We start from the raw sequence: 16,249 nt of genomic DNA, 5'->3' as shown, positions 1-16,249 counted from the left end.
TAAACTTAAAAAAAATTTTTTTGAGGTATAGTTGATTTAGTGTTGTGTTATCTCTGCTGTACAGCAAAGTGACTCCGTTTTACACATATATACATTCTTTTTTATATTCTTTTTCATTATGGTTTATCCCAGGATATTGAATATAGTTCCCTGTGGGCACAATAAACATTCTGAATTTTAAAGATGAATGTGAAGGTTGGAGAGATGAAATAATTTGCCCAAGTCCACATAGCTGGTAGGTGGCAGAGCTGGTACTCAAATATTACTCCTCTTAAGCTGGAATAAAGCTTATCTGGGTTAAAATCTGGTCCTGCTACATACCAGTTTTGTGGCCTGACCTAATTAACCTCTGGATTTCACTCTTTTCTTCTGCAATACAGGAAGACAAAACCACTTCTCAAAGGGTTATTTTGTGGAAATTAGCTTATTCGTTTGTTCATCTATCAAATGATGGACCACAGAACAAGGAAGTGAAGAAATGAGGGAGGGGGTAACATTAGAACAAAGTCAATAGCTCTAAAGTTGTGATGGAAGTAAAAAAAGGTTGCTAGAATAGCAGCATTAAAGCAGATGAGCTGGATGGGCAGGGGTCAAAGTATAGTGCTTAAAGGAGAGTTTTTAGAGGTTGTGTGGATTTTGATGTCAACATGAAGGAGATGACCACAGGAGGGGGTGGCTAAGGATGTAAAAGGTAGGGATGGAGGAAGAGAACCTTGGAGGCAAGGAAGTTGCGAAACTGAAAAACAATGAGCAATGCATGCAAAGTATCTAGAACTCAGGTGATCCTTACAAAATGCTAATCCTGAAAAGTAAAAAAATTAGACATAGCAAACATATTTCTTGTCTGCATATTAAAAAGGATGAAAGTGAGAAACCTGCCTGAGTGGCAGGCAGTGGACGGGAACACATATTTGATGCTATAGAAATGCATCAAGAAGGCAAATAGTGCAATTCCCCACCCAGGCTCTTATGTATTATGTCCTGATATGACTGCCTTACACTTTAAATACTTCTGCTTGAAGGTACTTAAGTGTTCCGTTAACTGCTTTTGTAAGAGTAAATAAAATCGTGAAGAGTAAAAAAAGCTGAATTAAGTAAAACAGGAAACAGTTAACAGTATGCAACAATGGTATGTTATTTTAAGAATATTAAACATCCTCCTTACAACTTTATTTATATTATTATTTCACTTAGCAGTTCCTTTCCTGTTTTTAAATACAGGAACATATCCAATCCATGTTGAATGATATCTATTATCATCTGTTGATAATGATTATCTGTTATCAGGTTATTGGGATTCCAATTAAAGAGACTTAACTATACTTATAGAGAAAAAATATAAGTAATTTTAACAATTAAAAAATAAAAGTACAACAGGAAATGTTAACAAAACTTTCCAGGCAATATTTATTATAAATAAATATCTATGCCTCAGTAGTTCCTTCTGCCTTGGTTCTTCCCACAGCAAACACCACCTTATGAGATATCTTCTCTGTCCTTCCTACGTAAAATCATCACCCCCCACCCCCCTCCATTATCACACTCTCTTCTTCACATCATTTATTACCACTGGGTACACTTGTATTTCTTGTTCATTGTCTTTCAGGCTTCCCAACTATGAGTTGAGACTTTGTTTCCTTCATTGTTTTACCTCTAATTCCTAGAACAGACGTGGGCACATAGAAGCTCATAAAAGTTACATTAAAAAAAAAATCCACTTTAATAACTCTTTAAGGTCTTAAGTACTCAATAAAAAGAATGGTTTCCCATTTTTACATTTAGAAAATAAATTATGAACTAAGGTTAAAGTGAAGAAAATAAAATTTCTAGTCCACTGTTTTTTCCTTGATACCACCTCTAAAGATCAATGTTTAGTTAAAAAAAAAATTAATGCTTATGTATTTCCTTTAGGGCTGGCTTACAGCCTATGTGTTCCTTAAATCCAATTTGCTGAGCTTCACAATTCTGTGAAATGTCCTACGTCTGTGTCGGTCCATTGTAATCACAACTCACCACCTTCCAACCACCACAGATGGAGAAAGTGTTGAAAAGAATTTTTCCAAGCTGCCATATTCGATTTAATACTTTGGGGGACACAGGGAGAGGAGGAGGAGAGCATAATATTTCTTTACTGACATGGACTTTATTGTTACTTATACTCAAGTTTTTAAATAACAAAAATAGAAGACATTTTGAATCAGAGTACGTCTCAAAGAGAAACATTAAAATGGTGGTCCCATTACTCTTGAACCTGGATACTGGCTAAAATGGATTTTATGTACTTTTAAGGTGAACAAGTACAAGTAGTCTATTTAGTAAATAAGGTTAAATGTCTGTCAGCAGATCTAAAATTTCAGAGGCAATATTTTATTTCAAAAGTAAAAATAATACGGTCACATATTAACTGGTGAGAGTTACAATGATAGAAACCCTTAAAATTCTTATAAAAAAAACTAGAATTATTTCACAGTTAGTCTTGCCCACATTTCTCATGACTGTATGTTTTCTGGTTATCTATTAATCCAAATTAAAAATTAAATACATATTAACTTACCAACAGTGATATAACTTCAAGGCTGAGAAAAAGCACTAATCACAAAGAATTTCAATTAAACGTTCATCTAACAGTCCAGAAAGAGATGTTATCAAGAGAAGTCCTAATTATAAATGAGATAGCTGTGTATCTGTTTAAAGACTAACATACACCTAGCTTCACCAAAACACTTCCGAAAAAAACTACACATACCTATTTTGTTCAAGACATAATATGAAAATTAAAATAATTCCTCTACTTTAAAAAAAGCGTGACTCCTAAGAAAGGTTCATAGCATCTCATTAACAAAGCAAAAATGTTAACCTGAAACGGTTCATCTATTTTGGTCTTCAGTTACAAATAAAAAGTCACTAACAATTTACTATAATAATTCTATAAACAATTGGAAACATTATTATCAGAAAAAAAATTTTGTCAATGGAAAACAATCACTGATTCAATGAGCATTTGATCATTTTATTAACAAAATATGGGCAAGAATTACATCCCTCTCTGGTGAAACTTTTCAAATAATTTTATGTGGAGGGCCTTGAGATGTATCAATTACAAAACATTTTTTTAAATGAAAACATTTTTTAAATGTACAAATACAAACCAGTACTTTATACAAGCTACAAAGTTTGTCAATCAATGTAAAAAATAATTTGTTTCAACTGAATATAAGGCATGTTCAGTTTCTGTAATTTTGCAGAATTATTTTTTTTGCTTTGTTGGAGACTTTTCTCTTCGCCGGTCCTGATCTTTCTTTGATTCTCTGGATTGTTCAGAGTATCGGCTAGATTTTTCCCATCGTCTCTCAGCACCATTCTGATACCTGTCTTCATCACTTCTAGAGGCTGAATGTTTTTTATCCTTTTCTCTTGACTTGGACCTATCCTTTCTTCTAAAATTCTCACTGTCCTTATTTCTGTATTTGTGCTCATTTTCAGAGAAAGAATTTCTTCTCTCTCCTCTTTTCTTTCTGGGATCCCCAAGATTATGTTCCAAATCCATGTACATTTCTTGGTCTCTGTCCTTCATGGCTCTGCTGTAGCTGTTTCGCTCAGAAGGAAGCCCTCTGTCTGAAGTGTACTTTGTTACGGGATCTTTTGAATCTCTGTCTCTGGTTTTCTCTGACCTCCTTTCTCTCTCGGTCCTCGTTTCCTGGTGCCGTTGCTCTGGTCTCCTTTCTTCTTGTTTCCTATCATTCGTGTGTTGTTTCCTAATCAATTTATTTACTTCTTTCCTTCTGTGGTTCCCTTGCCCCTTCTTTCTTACATCTTTATCTGTATGTGTAAAATGAAATATAGTTAGCTTTCATTTTAGTCTTAATTTCACAACTGAAAAATCACACTTATTGATGCATTATAGGTTTACTAATTCAGACAAACTGGATGCAGAGCCAAATCGATTGAATGCAAAGTCTGATGACAGAACATTATACAAATAGTGTAATTTTTAAGAATGTACAATATATTAACTGAAGTACTGCTTTGACCCTTAACTCAAAAGAGTAAACAAGAACTTTAAGTAAACTATGGCAAATGTAAAAGTTTTAATGAAGTGACTAAAGTGGTACATTTCCACTCACAAATTTTATCCAAAACATAAATTCTAGCCCACATGCATTATGTCATATGAAATATTATGTCAGATCTCGTAATAATTAAAATGCAATGATCATACATGCCAGCAACATCACTTCCTAAGAGGTGGGCTGAGCGGGATGACTGGGTTTGTGTAATGATATGAATATGTATTTTTCAAATGAAAGCCTCTGCCTACAGAAATGATAGTTCTGCTATCAGAGAAGTACTAACTGTACTAGCAAAGAGAAGCTATATTGAGATATAATCATAGGCTTTATGAGAGCCACAAAGGCTTGATTTCTGAGAAAACTCTTCTAAGAAGGCCTTGAAACTTTTAATTTTATTGATATGATCACAAATATAAATATTAATTACAATGAAATACCTTACCATTTTAAGCTATAAAACACATTCAATCACGATATCTGTGTTATTTAGTTTGGGTACATAATCAAGGGTACTGAGATGACCACAGTTTCTGTCAAGTTCATATAAATACATACAAAAAGAAGGAAAAATGGTGGAAAGTTGCCTACCCTTGTCCTACCTCCACCCAAACGTCAGTGTACCAGCCTCTGTTTCTCCTGCCAAATGCCTACCCCGGCACAGTCAGTTGGTTTGCCACTAAGGACCTATTTCTCTGGTTCCTATCAAGCAGCTCAGCTGAGCTGCAGCTACCCAAGCAGAAACCATCTGGCTCCGTGCAGAATCGATGTCTCTCTGACCCTGGTGTATGCCACTCTTGGTGCTTCTTGACACTAAAACCTGAGCCCTATAATAATATGCACTCTTCTCTCTCTTTGGTGTTTGCTTTAAAATGTTCTAATTTGGGGTAAGTTCATATTGCTTTTATGCTATTTAATATTTTACTGATAAAACTGAAAGCTCTCTACTGAAACAGTATGATGAGGCAAATTAATTCTGAATCAGCAAGCTTCCTTATTGCAGCAGTTCATGCTGTGTTATCATCTGTTCTCAAAACAGATACCATGAAATAACAAATTCTTTAGAGGTGAATGGTAAATGAACAATGTTAGTGTATTTCAATTCAAGAATGAAATTTCCTGTGAGCAAATGGAATCTTGCTCTAATAATATAAAACACTGAAAGTCCCCTAATTCTGCATGCCACTTAGTATGTAAAACACTTTGAAGTGAAACAAACATGTAAAGACTAGCCTTCCAACCTACTAATAAGGCTGTGGGGAAAAGTGCTGCCTCTCTGAAATACGCATTAAAAGATACAAGAAATGACATGCATTTTGGACAATCAGAGTATCTCTTATTCAAACTAAGATACTATGATGAAAGAAGCAGAATTGGCCCTGGGGAAAACAACATAGACCTTTTCAGAAAATGGCATATTTGAAAATATCCTTTACTGTAGCACTTCCCCTTCCCAAGGAGGACAGAGAAAATTGTGAAAGACTAGTAATGCTGCTGAAAACAACTAGAAATGCCAGATAAAATTTTAACATCTTCTCTTGAAAGGCACTAAAGATCTGGAGCAACTTAAGATGCTATAAGGAAGTGCTCAAAAAAAGGGATGGGAGTATGTCAAAAGAACACTGGAGTCAACTTGAAGGAACTCCTAATTGCCAAAGTTGAAATGATCTGAACAAGAAAATAAATGACAGCATTGGACTTTAACCCATCGAATAAGATAAATATTCATGAGTCCACACTGATATAAATATATAGTTGAATTAATAAATAAATGGAGGAGGGCACAACTCTTTCTTACAGGAGAAATTCAATTACCAAATGTGGAAAAAAAGAGACAAACAGGAAAACCACCATTTGGCAAACACTACAGTAGTAAGTGTTGCAGATAAGATCCACAGATGGATGTGAAAATAGAAGACCGAAAGTTAGAGGAGAAAGAGGAGATTTGCATAGTACTGAATTATCTCCCTACAAGATATTAATTTATAAAGAAAAACAGTTTCCATGAAAAAACCCAATAGATACCACCTTAACCAAGTGGTCAAACTTAATGTCACCAATATCAGTATTACCAACTCCTCAATAAGGCACAGTAAGAACAACATATTGTTTCTATAGTATTCTGGCTAAAAATGAATAACCTCATTCTAATCATGAGAAAACATCAGACAGATCTCCATACTGCGGGACATTCTGCAGAATAAGTGACCAGAGGACTTAAAAAGGGTCAAAGCCATTCAAAACAAGGAAAGCCTGAGAAGAACTACCACAGGTTGTAAAAGATTAAAGAGAAATACAATTAAAGGCAAGGAGGGCCCTGGAAAAAGAAAAAGAACATTAGTGGGAAAACTAGTGAAATTCAAATAAGACCTGTTGTTTGGTGAATAGTATTTTCCTGATGTTAATCTCCTGGTTTTGATAAGTGAACTACAGTTATGGAAGATGCTAACATTAGGGGAAGTTGGGTGAAGACTATATGGAAATTCTCTGTACTATTTTTGCAACTTTCTTATAAGTCAAAAATAAGTTCAAGATAAAAACTAAAAAATAAAGACACCAGAGAGCTGGCAAAAAAAAAATGAGGACTAGAAGGGCCAAGACTCAAGAGAAGGCAGAACCACAGAGAGGTAAGGTAATGTCACTTTCTCCCTGCGAGTATCTGCTGATTCAGGGTTGCTGCTGAGGGACATAGACCAGCAGAGCTCTGGCAGCCTTGCAGGGCTCGAGAGATAAGAACAGGACTAGTTACTTGCAATACATACATGTGACAAAAGATACATATCTGAAATACATAAAGGCACTTACAAATCAACAGAAAAGCCAACTTAATGAAAAGGGGGGGAGGAGGCAAAAATTCTGAACAGCCGCTTAACAAAAAGAAAATATCCAAATGGCAGATAATACAGAAAACGATGCTCAACTTCACTACTGATCAAGGAAATGAAAATTAAAGCCACAATGCAGTACCATTACACACCCACCAAAACGGCTAAAATGAAAAAGACAGTCAAAGTGTTAGTGAAGGTGGGAGCTATGGGAACTCTCATACATGGCTGGTGGGAGTGTAAACTAGAATAACCACTTGGAAGGCTGTTTGGGAGTATCTACACACACCCTACAGCCCAGTGATTCCACCTCTAGGTACATATCCAACAGAAATGTGCATATATATATATATATATATATATATATATGTATGTATGTCGCCAAAAGATATGTACGAGAGCATTCATGGCAACACTACTTATAAATTTAAATTTCCGCTGAGTAAAAAGGACAAATGTTAAATATACTGTGGAATATCTGCATAGTGAAAAACTATACAGCAATGAGAATGAATGAACTATAACTAAATCCAATAGTATGGACGTATCTCACAAACATAAAGTTGAAAGATAAACCAAACATAAAGAAGTTCATAATATATAATTCTAAAGTTTAAAGCAGGCAAAACTAATTTATAGAATTACAAATCACAACAGGAGCTGCCATGAGGCAGTGGATGGGAGGAGTGGTAGTAAGTACAAGAGGGAAAAAGGAAGATTTCTGGGGTACTGGTCGTTCTCGTTCTGGGTCCTGGCTACACGGATGTGGTCTGTTTATGAAAATTTATACAGCTGTTCACTTAAAATGTGTGCACTGAATGTGTGGTATGCGTCAATTACTAATATAAAGCTTCACTATTAAAAGTAAAAAATTAAATTTTCTTTAAAATATAACCATCAGGAAAGCTCCTGTAAAGTAGATTACAGACATTATGAATGGCATTTCAGTCAGCACTCAAATAAATATTTGCCAATGGAATATCTTCATTTCGTTGAAGAGGATTCCAAAAGATAATCTTAGCATTATAAATGCTGAATTCAGTATAGACTGCAACAGTGATAGATGGTCATTTATACTATTAACTGTGGCTTTTAAACAACTGAACTCTAAAATAAATAAGCAATCAAATTATTCTCTTCCCTTGTAAACACCAGCAGCAATACACTTGTTAGAAAAGAGCATGATCAACTATACATCAGTTTCAGTACCTGAGGCTGAGCTCTGACTACTGGCGGATGAAGAAGCGCTTTCTCCACTAGAAGACTCTGAACTGCTGTCGCTGCTGTCCGAATCAGAGGCAGAGGAGTCAGACTCAGAGGAGGAGGACTCAGGGGAGGAAGAGGAGGCGGGGGATTTATTTGGCTCAACATCTGGTTTTTGTGCCACGATGACCTTTGGTATATTTTTGAGATGCTCACGCAATTCATCCCTAATAAGAAACATAATCTCTGTTAGATTCTGCCTTGAAGGCAACTGTGAAATAATTCTGTAAATTGAATAAAATTCTGATAATAATTCTTACGTTAAACCTCCAAGACCTATAGAAGTAAAGAAGTTGATGGCAAATCGAGTGTTTCTTGGGTTATCTCGGGGTAATAATCCTTCAAAGAATGGCTGCAGAGTTCTAAAAAGGAAAAAGAAAAATGAACAAAAGAGAAAAGATTGCTTAAATATAAAAAGGCAAAATCCTTATATAGTCATTTTTCAGATTTTCTATATATTAAATTAGTAAATGAAATACAAGCAAGTGATTTAAAAATCATTTATCTGGTCAGGCTGCATGCTATCTAAATGAGTAGGGTCAAGTCATAATTTACTAAAATTAATTTCTAGGGATTTTCCTGGCAGTCCAGTGGTTAGCACTCAGTGCTTTCACTGTCATGGGCCCTGGTTGGGGAACTAAGATCCCACAAGCCATGAGGAGCAGTCAAAAAAAAAAAATTAAATTGATTTCTAGAATTATACAAGAGGAGGTTTTTAAAAAACTTTCTTATACACACACAACACTCAGAATAGATACACGTATATAACACATATAAACCTACATATACATATGTATATTTATTATATGTGAGTGTATGTACAGAAAAGTAAAAAACAAAACCAAACAAGCCTGCTCTGTTGTACATGCAAACACGCCTGTATACACAGCACTGTGGAAGGTACTGGAGGAGGGAAAGAGCAGTCAACAAAAGAGAAATCAAGGATGAAGACTGTAGGAATCACTGTTTCTAGGCAGGGGGAAAAATAGAGAAACATTAACAATATAATGTGGTTTTGGACATGTGTTTTGTTTTTTTTTTTGCATTACACGGGCCTCTCACTGTTGCGGCCTCTCCCGTTGCGGAGCACAGGCTCCGGACGCGCAGGCTCAGCAGCCATGGCTCACGGGCCCAGCCACTCCGCGGCATGTGGGATCTTCCCGGACGGGGGAACGAACCTGCGTCCCCTGCATCGGCAGGCGGACTCTCAACCACTGCGCCACCAGGGAAGCCCGGGACATGTGGTTTTGAGTGCTACATTCAATGCACTAAGCTGCAGAGTTAGGAAAAACCATTCTTCATAGAAAAAGGTAACTTAATGTAAGAGGAACGATTAATACGAGTTTGCTGGATAGAACAAGAGAAGGAATTCCCAGCTCTGGAAACAGAGGTAAGGAGGCATGAATGAGCCGGACTTGCTTAACCAGCTGCGCAGCGTGGGTGCAGTGCAGCCGCAGTGCGGCTTGCTGGGGAGGGAGTACGTGAGCCTGGCAAAGTAGGTAAGGACCAATAAGTAAGTATACGAAGCTAAGAGAAGTGGATGAACCCGCCCAGAGCGTGCAGAATCCAGGACAGACCTTTAGCGAACACCGGAGAGGCAGGCTGAAGAGGAGAGAGAGGTTGGGGGGAGCAAGGCAGAATAAGAAAGTGAGCTCATGAGCAAGTGGTCAACGGTGTAAGTGAGACCACGAGGTCACGAGGCATGAGGACTGAGAAAGACTGTGGGACTCGGCAGGTGGTCACTGAAAAAAATCTGAAAGGATTTCAGGAGTGTGAATGGAGTAGAAGCCAATGTGCATGGCAATGGGCAATCTGAATACATAGGAAGTAAGGAAGCTGGGACAGGGATTCCATAATAGTCCTGGAACAAAGCCCTAGTTCAGTGTAATAATTTCAACAGTTACAGGACTGATATTCACTGGTATATGTTCACAATCATCCACTGATAATAAAAAAAATTATCATTCTTTGGCTCAATATTAGGGTAAAAATGAAAATAAAACTACAAATACTCATTACTGGGAAACTCCAGTGAGCATGCAAAAAAAATTTTGTATGTTCTAACTAAACTAAAAGAGGCGTTAATTCTGCATTTTCTCTACTTGAACTAATCGATCGTTAAAAGTTTCACGTTGTCCTGTGCCACACAGAGCATCAGAGTCAGAACAGTGTAACGGACAAAGAATGTCCTAAGGACTTAACTTGTATTTTTACAACTAAAGGTGAACTTACGGCTGCTAAAGTAGGGGAAAACCTCCGAGGGCAGTAAGAATAAAGAGTGCTTAATAATAAACTTACTCATCCTTTAATCTTCCATTAAGTTTAGGAAGACCCATGTATTCACACAGTTCTTGGAAAAATATTTTCACAAAAATTCTACTGGATGATGTAGTGGTTTCTTCACTCAGCTTTATGCATTCAAGAACCTGAAAATTAAAATTAGAAAACGATAATTTTATCTTGGTGTTCAAAGATGAGACAAAGTGACCAATATCTGTAACTTATAGTGTCCCTTGAAATTAACGATTTGCTCTCATCTGCAGTTAGAATTATCTCTAAATATCTTCCCTTATGCTGATACGCATTATTACTTGGGAAAGTTTAAGACTGCTTCTCTATACAAATTTCCAAAATGTTAAGATGCTACAGAAATAGAGTTCATTCTCTTTCCTGAGTAACGTGCTTTTTATAGCAGGAAGGAATATTGTCTTGAGCATATAATGCTAATATTATTAGCTCCTAAAACTCACTCATCAAAACATGGGTGTAGGAGGGTTTGGGGCAAAATGCCACTTAAAGCATCAAGCTACAGTTTTGTCCAGGACTAGAGTACACAAGACGAGTAAAGACGAAGAGTGATGGCTTGTTCTGAATAGTTAAGATTGGGCTTACTGAAGCTCACAGAGAGAAATTTTAAGGTAAATAAAAATAAAAGCAACCTCCAGTTTTCTATGGATGTGTTCCAGGAGCTTACTTATTTCAGTTGTTTAAAACTTTGATTTCATTTTCCCAGAGAAGGGAGTAAAAACAAAGTAAAAGTTATGATTAGCCTGCTGGGTTAGCTTATAAATGCCTATTAAAGTAGCTGGACACACTTAGTACTTAAAGTATTACAAAACTCTATCCAACATTTATAAGCTCAATGATGCTGCTTCATTCTACCACTGGGTTGTGGTATTCTACAATATGATTCTCTTTTTTCTTCCATCTTGGATATAATTTCTTTCTGATTTTTCAGTTCCTTCAGCTTAACCTACTACTTTGTATTTTGCATTATTACCTTGGGCATCTTACCTCTTCTGTTTTATGGTACTAAGCTTCTTGAAAGCAGGGACCATATACAATTCATTTTGGATGCCCAGTGTCTCTTTCTGGGCACAGAGTTGGTGACTAAACAAATGGCTGTTGAATGAACAGTAATTGTACAATTAAGTGCCAGCTTAATGAATGCAGTTCAAATTCCAACCCAGTGTACATTTCCCCATCGAGAGTATCTTTCCTTGTTCTAACTATGACTACAGAACTTCCTCCCTATCACTTACCCAACTTCAATGCCTGCTAAGAAAAATACATCTTGCCAGAACAGTCCTCTCTCTTATGTCCTTACCAGAGGAACTACTGACAGTTACTCCGTCAGGAAACTGGCAGTAACTCAGAGGCTCATACGCCACCAGACTATTGGTGTATGTGAATATGAGCGTGCACACACGTGTGTATACAGAGGAGATGCAAATCTACACTTTCTCTGAAAACACTCCTAGCCATCACTATCAGAAAGAACTGTAATGTTTGGACTGTTAATATCATCCAGGATGGTATTTCTCACACTCACACATTATTTACTTAGCTTTTCTTCTTTGAAAATAATTAATTAATTAATCAATTGATTTATTTTTGGCTGCATTGGGTCTTTGTTCTTGTGTGTGGGCTTTCTCTAGTTGTGGTGAGCGGGGGCTACTCTTCGTTGCGGTGCGCGGGCTTCTCACTGAGGTGGCTTCTCTTGTTGCGGAGCATGGACTCTAGGCGTGCGGGCTTCAGCAGTTGTGGCGTGCGGGCTCAGTAGCTGTGGAGCACAGGCTTGATTGCTCAGCGGCATGTGGGACCTTCCTAGACCAGGGATCGAACTTGTGTCCCCTGCATTGGCAGGCGGATTCTTAACCACTGCAGCACCAGGGGAGTCCCTACTTAGTTTTTTGATCCCATGTTATATGAACACAACCTCAAAGACTGCCATTATAGTAAAAGTTTGCTCCACATTTCTTTTTTTTTTTCTTTTTTTGCGGTACACGGGCCTCTCACTGTTGTGGCCTCTCCCGTTGCGGAGCACAGGCTCCGGACGCGCAGGCTCAGCGGCCATGGCTCATGGGCCTAGCCACTCCGCGGCATGTGGGATCTTCCTGGACCGGGGCACGAACCAGTGTCCCCTGCATCGGCAGGCGGACTCTCAACCACTGCGCCACCAGGGAAGCCCTCAACATTTCATTTTAAAGTACATTTCCTACATAGGAAAAGTATGGCTATGCTATACTTAATATCTATTTCATAATAACAGGGGATTAGGAAAGAAGTACAAATATTGACCTATCTACTTACGCTCCATGGAAGTGAATCGGTGTATAAGAGGTGAGCAAACATCTTAGCAACATTTCTCAATTTGTTTGTTTCCAAGCGATGGATGGTATCATATTGTTCTTTGAATATACTTTCAAAGGATTCCATGTATTCTTTTTTTAGCATGCAAAATCGCTAATAAATTGAAAATAAAAATGTCAATACCATTATGAGCATATTAAATACTAATTTTATTCAATCAAAAGTTAATAAATATTTGTATATCATATCACTCAATCTTCTTGTGCTGTATAATGGGATGCTCAAAATAGAAGTTAATATATATCACCCCTATCTACCTGGGATTTATATGCTAAAACAAAGTTATACATGTAGCTGACCACAGACACACACATTTGTATAAGATAAATATACTTCTCTGTGGGTTGAGTTTGGACTCAAAAAATTATTTTAGCTCATGCTTTATTTGTGCTGCCTGAGCATGTACTTGACTTCAGAAACTGCTGTGAAATTTTGAAAAGACAGCATTTAACTGTCCTCTTTGGGAAATTTTACAAAGCATGTGGAATTTCTCAAAGTTCTGGAAGAGTAATACGTAATATTAAGGTACTACAAAAATGAAGTGGGAAAGGAGGAAGCTGCAGAGTGGGAAACCTGTGGAACGGAAGAACAATTTGCTTTCAGCAAAGATATGTTATTAGACCAGGCAACAAAGCAGACACATTAATTCACAATACTCATGTTAAGAATTACCCTTGTGATTTCATCAAAATCCAACAAGAAAAATGAGGTTGGAACTCACCCCAGCTAATAAGCCAAAAAATTTCTCATATGTCCTTTGTTGGGCACAGCAGTCAAGTATCATGTTGCACAGTTCTTTCTATTTGGAGAACAATTACATTAATGATTCAAAACACAGTGAATCCATGCTATATGATAATTTATCAATATGATAGAGACAGCCTGAATTTTTAAATAAGGTTTTAAAAACACAAAACTCTGTGAACTTTAGTTGTGAAGACAAAACAAAAAATTCAATCTATTCAAGCCTATAGTTTTTTAAAGTCTTCTGTTTGCCTGACAGAAATTCCATAGTCATTTATGCTAATTAGATTGATTATAAAATTCTAAATTCATATAAGTATGAACCACTTCATGAAAACCTAGTAAACAGATACATCAAAAAGAGACTGAATATACTGTATTCTAAAAAGATTCTACACAGAAGTCTTTTAAATATAGATCACCAATATGACATATAACAATTCAGTTATACATCTTCCAAAGATTTAAACCCAATTATGAAGGAATATATTTTGTTAGTATGGAGAAGGCAGAACATGGTGAGTCTTTACAGAAGCATACATGGGCACAGCTTCAATGTTAATGTAAATGACCCTCTGGCTGATAAAGAAGAAAATATATTTAAAAGAGCAACAACAGAAAAAGACCTTTGTGGCTAAGCTTTTTAGCCTCAAAATAAATGTTATACATATAGATCTGTTAATAGATGAATCTCTATAAATAGATGGAATCAGTTCATAACTGCTATAATAACACACTGTCCAATCAGTTATTTATGGGCCTTGAAAACTCCTTTGTGAAAATTCTGTTGAACTAAGAAATGCAAGAATAAATCCAGGATCAGGAAATACCATCATCACAAATGACTTATAACAAATAAATATTATTTACTAATTCCTGAAATAACCTTAATGAAATATGTGTTGATTATAGAAATTTCATAAGTGAAGAAACTCAGGAAATGTGGACAAATCAATGGAGACAAAATGAAAAAAGGCATAACCCTACCCCTAAACCTGAGCACTGCTGTAGAATTAACTAAATATATTTCGCAACAAAACATTTCTTATCAGAAAGTTTAAAATTAGTTTTTTTAAATACAGTAACTGCAATGTATTTACGTTCCATAAACAGAAACCAAGCCTATAAAATATAATATATACATTTCAGTTCATTTTTACTTTTATTTAATTTTACCTTTATATCTTCAATTAAGAATTTTGACACTTTTGTCACTTGATAACATTTTGTAACATTTTGTCACTTGATATAATAATTACTAAGATACAACCTAAGCAATTATTGTAAATTATTTAAAAAATGAGGTCAATATGCATTTACTGCAAATATCTATGTGCAAGAGGAAGCAAGGGGACCCTGAAGAAGCACAGAACACTCTAAAACTGTGCTGTCCGGTATGGTAGGCCCTAGCAACACATAGCTATTTAAATTTAAATTGCTTAACATTACATCAAATTTTAGTTTCTCAGTCACACTTTAAGTACTCAAAAGCGACATGTGACGAGTATAGTGGCCACTGTACTAAACAGTGCAGAATATGAATATTTTCATCACTGCAGAAAGTTCTATTGGACAGTGCTGTTCTAGAAGCTGAAAATTCACTTATAAAACTATCTACTCAAAGGCCTCCCTTCACAATATAAGATTATTTTTAGATGTAATTATATAACTAGATTATTATAATTTTTTTAAAAATTAGTCACGAGTTGCGTCAATTAAAATGTTTATAAATGTCTAAGTTCTGAAGAGATGTACTTGTCAAAATTTAATATAGTACTAAAAACTTAAATGAGGCTTTTCTGAGTTCTGCCATATAATATTAATTTGATATATTAAAATACATTTTCAACTTCTTCTACCAACACTGTATTTTACAATAACCTAACAGGTAATCAGGTTTTAAACAATATAACATGGTAATATGCTGATAGCATTGCTAATAAAGTCAGCACTACCTGAAAAACAAATTACTTTCTTCCTTAGACTAAGTGCAATTACAACAGTTGTTCCCTGTGGCATAAAATAATTAAATATTTTAACATTTTAATTAAATATCATAGTGATTTTAGGAGAGTCTTTTGAGTGCACGAAAATAGATGCACTAAGACACTCTTCCAAATGTTATCAAAATATGTTGAAGTTAAGTTCTAGAACAACTATCCTCTGGATTAATATTAATAAAATTTATAATGACTTAATTGTATTCCTCAAATAATGTGACAAGATCATACTATAACTTCAGTTTCAATTATAATTTTAAAGGTTAATTCACTAATTTATTCCCTTCCAATGACAACACATCAAGTGAACCATAATACAAATAGGTACACTATTATTAATATACCAATAAATAACCTTTAAGAGGGAAAAATAATTTTTTAAATTTGAAAAGAATAATCTCTTTTCAAAGTCCCATACCATGGCATTTCAAGAACTAATCTATATTCTTGAACAAAGGCTGGGAAACTTTTTCTGTAAAAAGCCAGACAGCAGGGCTTCTCTGGTGGTGCACTGGTTGAGAGTCCGCCTGCCAAGGCAGGGGACACGGGTTCGTGCCCCAGTCCGGGAAAATCCCACATGCTGCGGAGCAGCTAGGCCCGTGAGCCATGGCCGCTGAGCCTGCATGTCCAGAGCCTGTGCTCCGCAACGGGAGAGGCCATAACAGTGAGAGGACCGCGTACCGCCAAAAAAAAAAAA

The 16,249-nt window shown here is 36.1% G+C and overlaps 1 protein-coding gene across 2 annotated transcripts in view; it reads right to left on the bottom strand.

The window, feature by feature from the left end:
- Positions 1-2,346: 2,346 nt before the first annotated feature.
- Positions 2,347-16,249, bottom strand: part of CWC22 (CWC22 spliceosome associated protein) — a 62,162-nt gene continuing 48,259 nt past the window's right edge. For both annotated transcript variants that reach the window (XM_024766648.1, XM_024766655.1), the window contains 6 exons: positions 13,530-13,607; positions 12,749-12,901; positions 10,454-10,581; positions 8,416-8,517; positions 8,102-8,322; positions 2,347-3,819 (listed from right to left, as the gene is read on the bottom strand). In XM_024766648.1, coding sequence (XP_024622416.1) covers positions 3,248-3,819; positions 8,102-8,322; positions 8,416-8,517; positions 10,454-10,581; positions 12,749-12,901; positions 13,530-13,607 — 1,254 coding nt within the window. In that variant the 3' untranslated portion in view covers positions 2,347-3,247. The remainder of the gene's footprint in view (positions 3,820-8,101; positions 8,323-8,415; positions 8,518-10,453; positions 10,582-12,748; positions 12,902-13,529; positions 13,608-16,249) is intronic.

This window comes from Neophocaena asiaeorientalis, unplaced genomic scaffold (assembly GCF_003031525.2).
Source record: "Neophocaena asiaeorientalis asiaeorientalis breed wild unplaced genomic scaffold, Neophocaena_asiaeorientalis_V1.1 scaffold113, whole genome shotgun sequence".
In the NCBI taxonomy this organism is placed as follows: Eukaryota; Metazoa; Chordata; class Mammalia; order Artiodactyla; family Phocoenidae; genus Neophocaena; species Neophocaena asiaeorientalis.
Note: the sequence above shows the minus strand (reverse complement) of the source record. Positions and strands in the feature narration are given on the sequence as shown.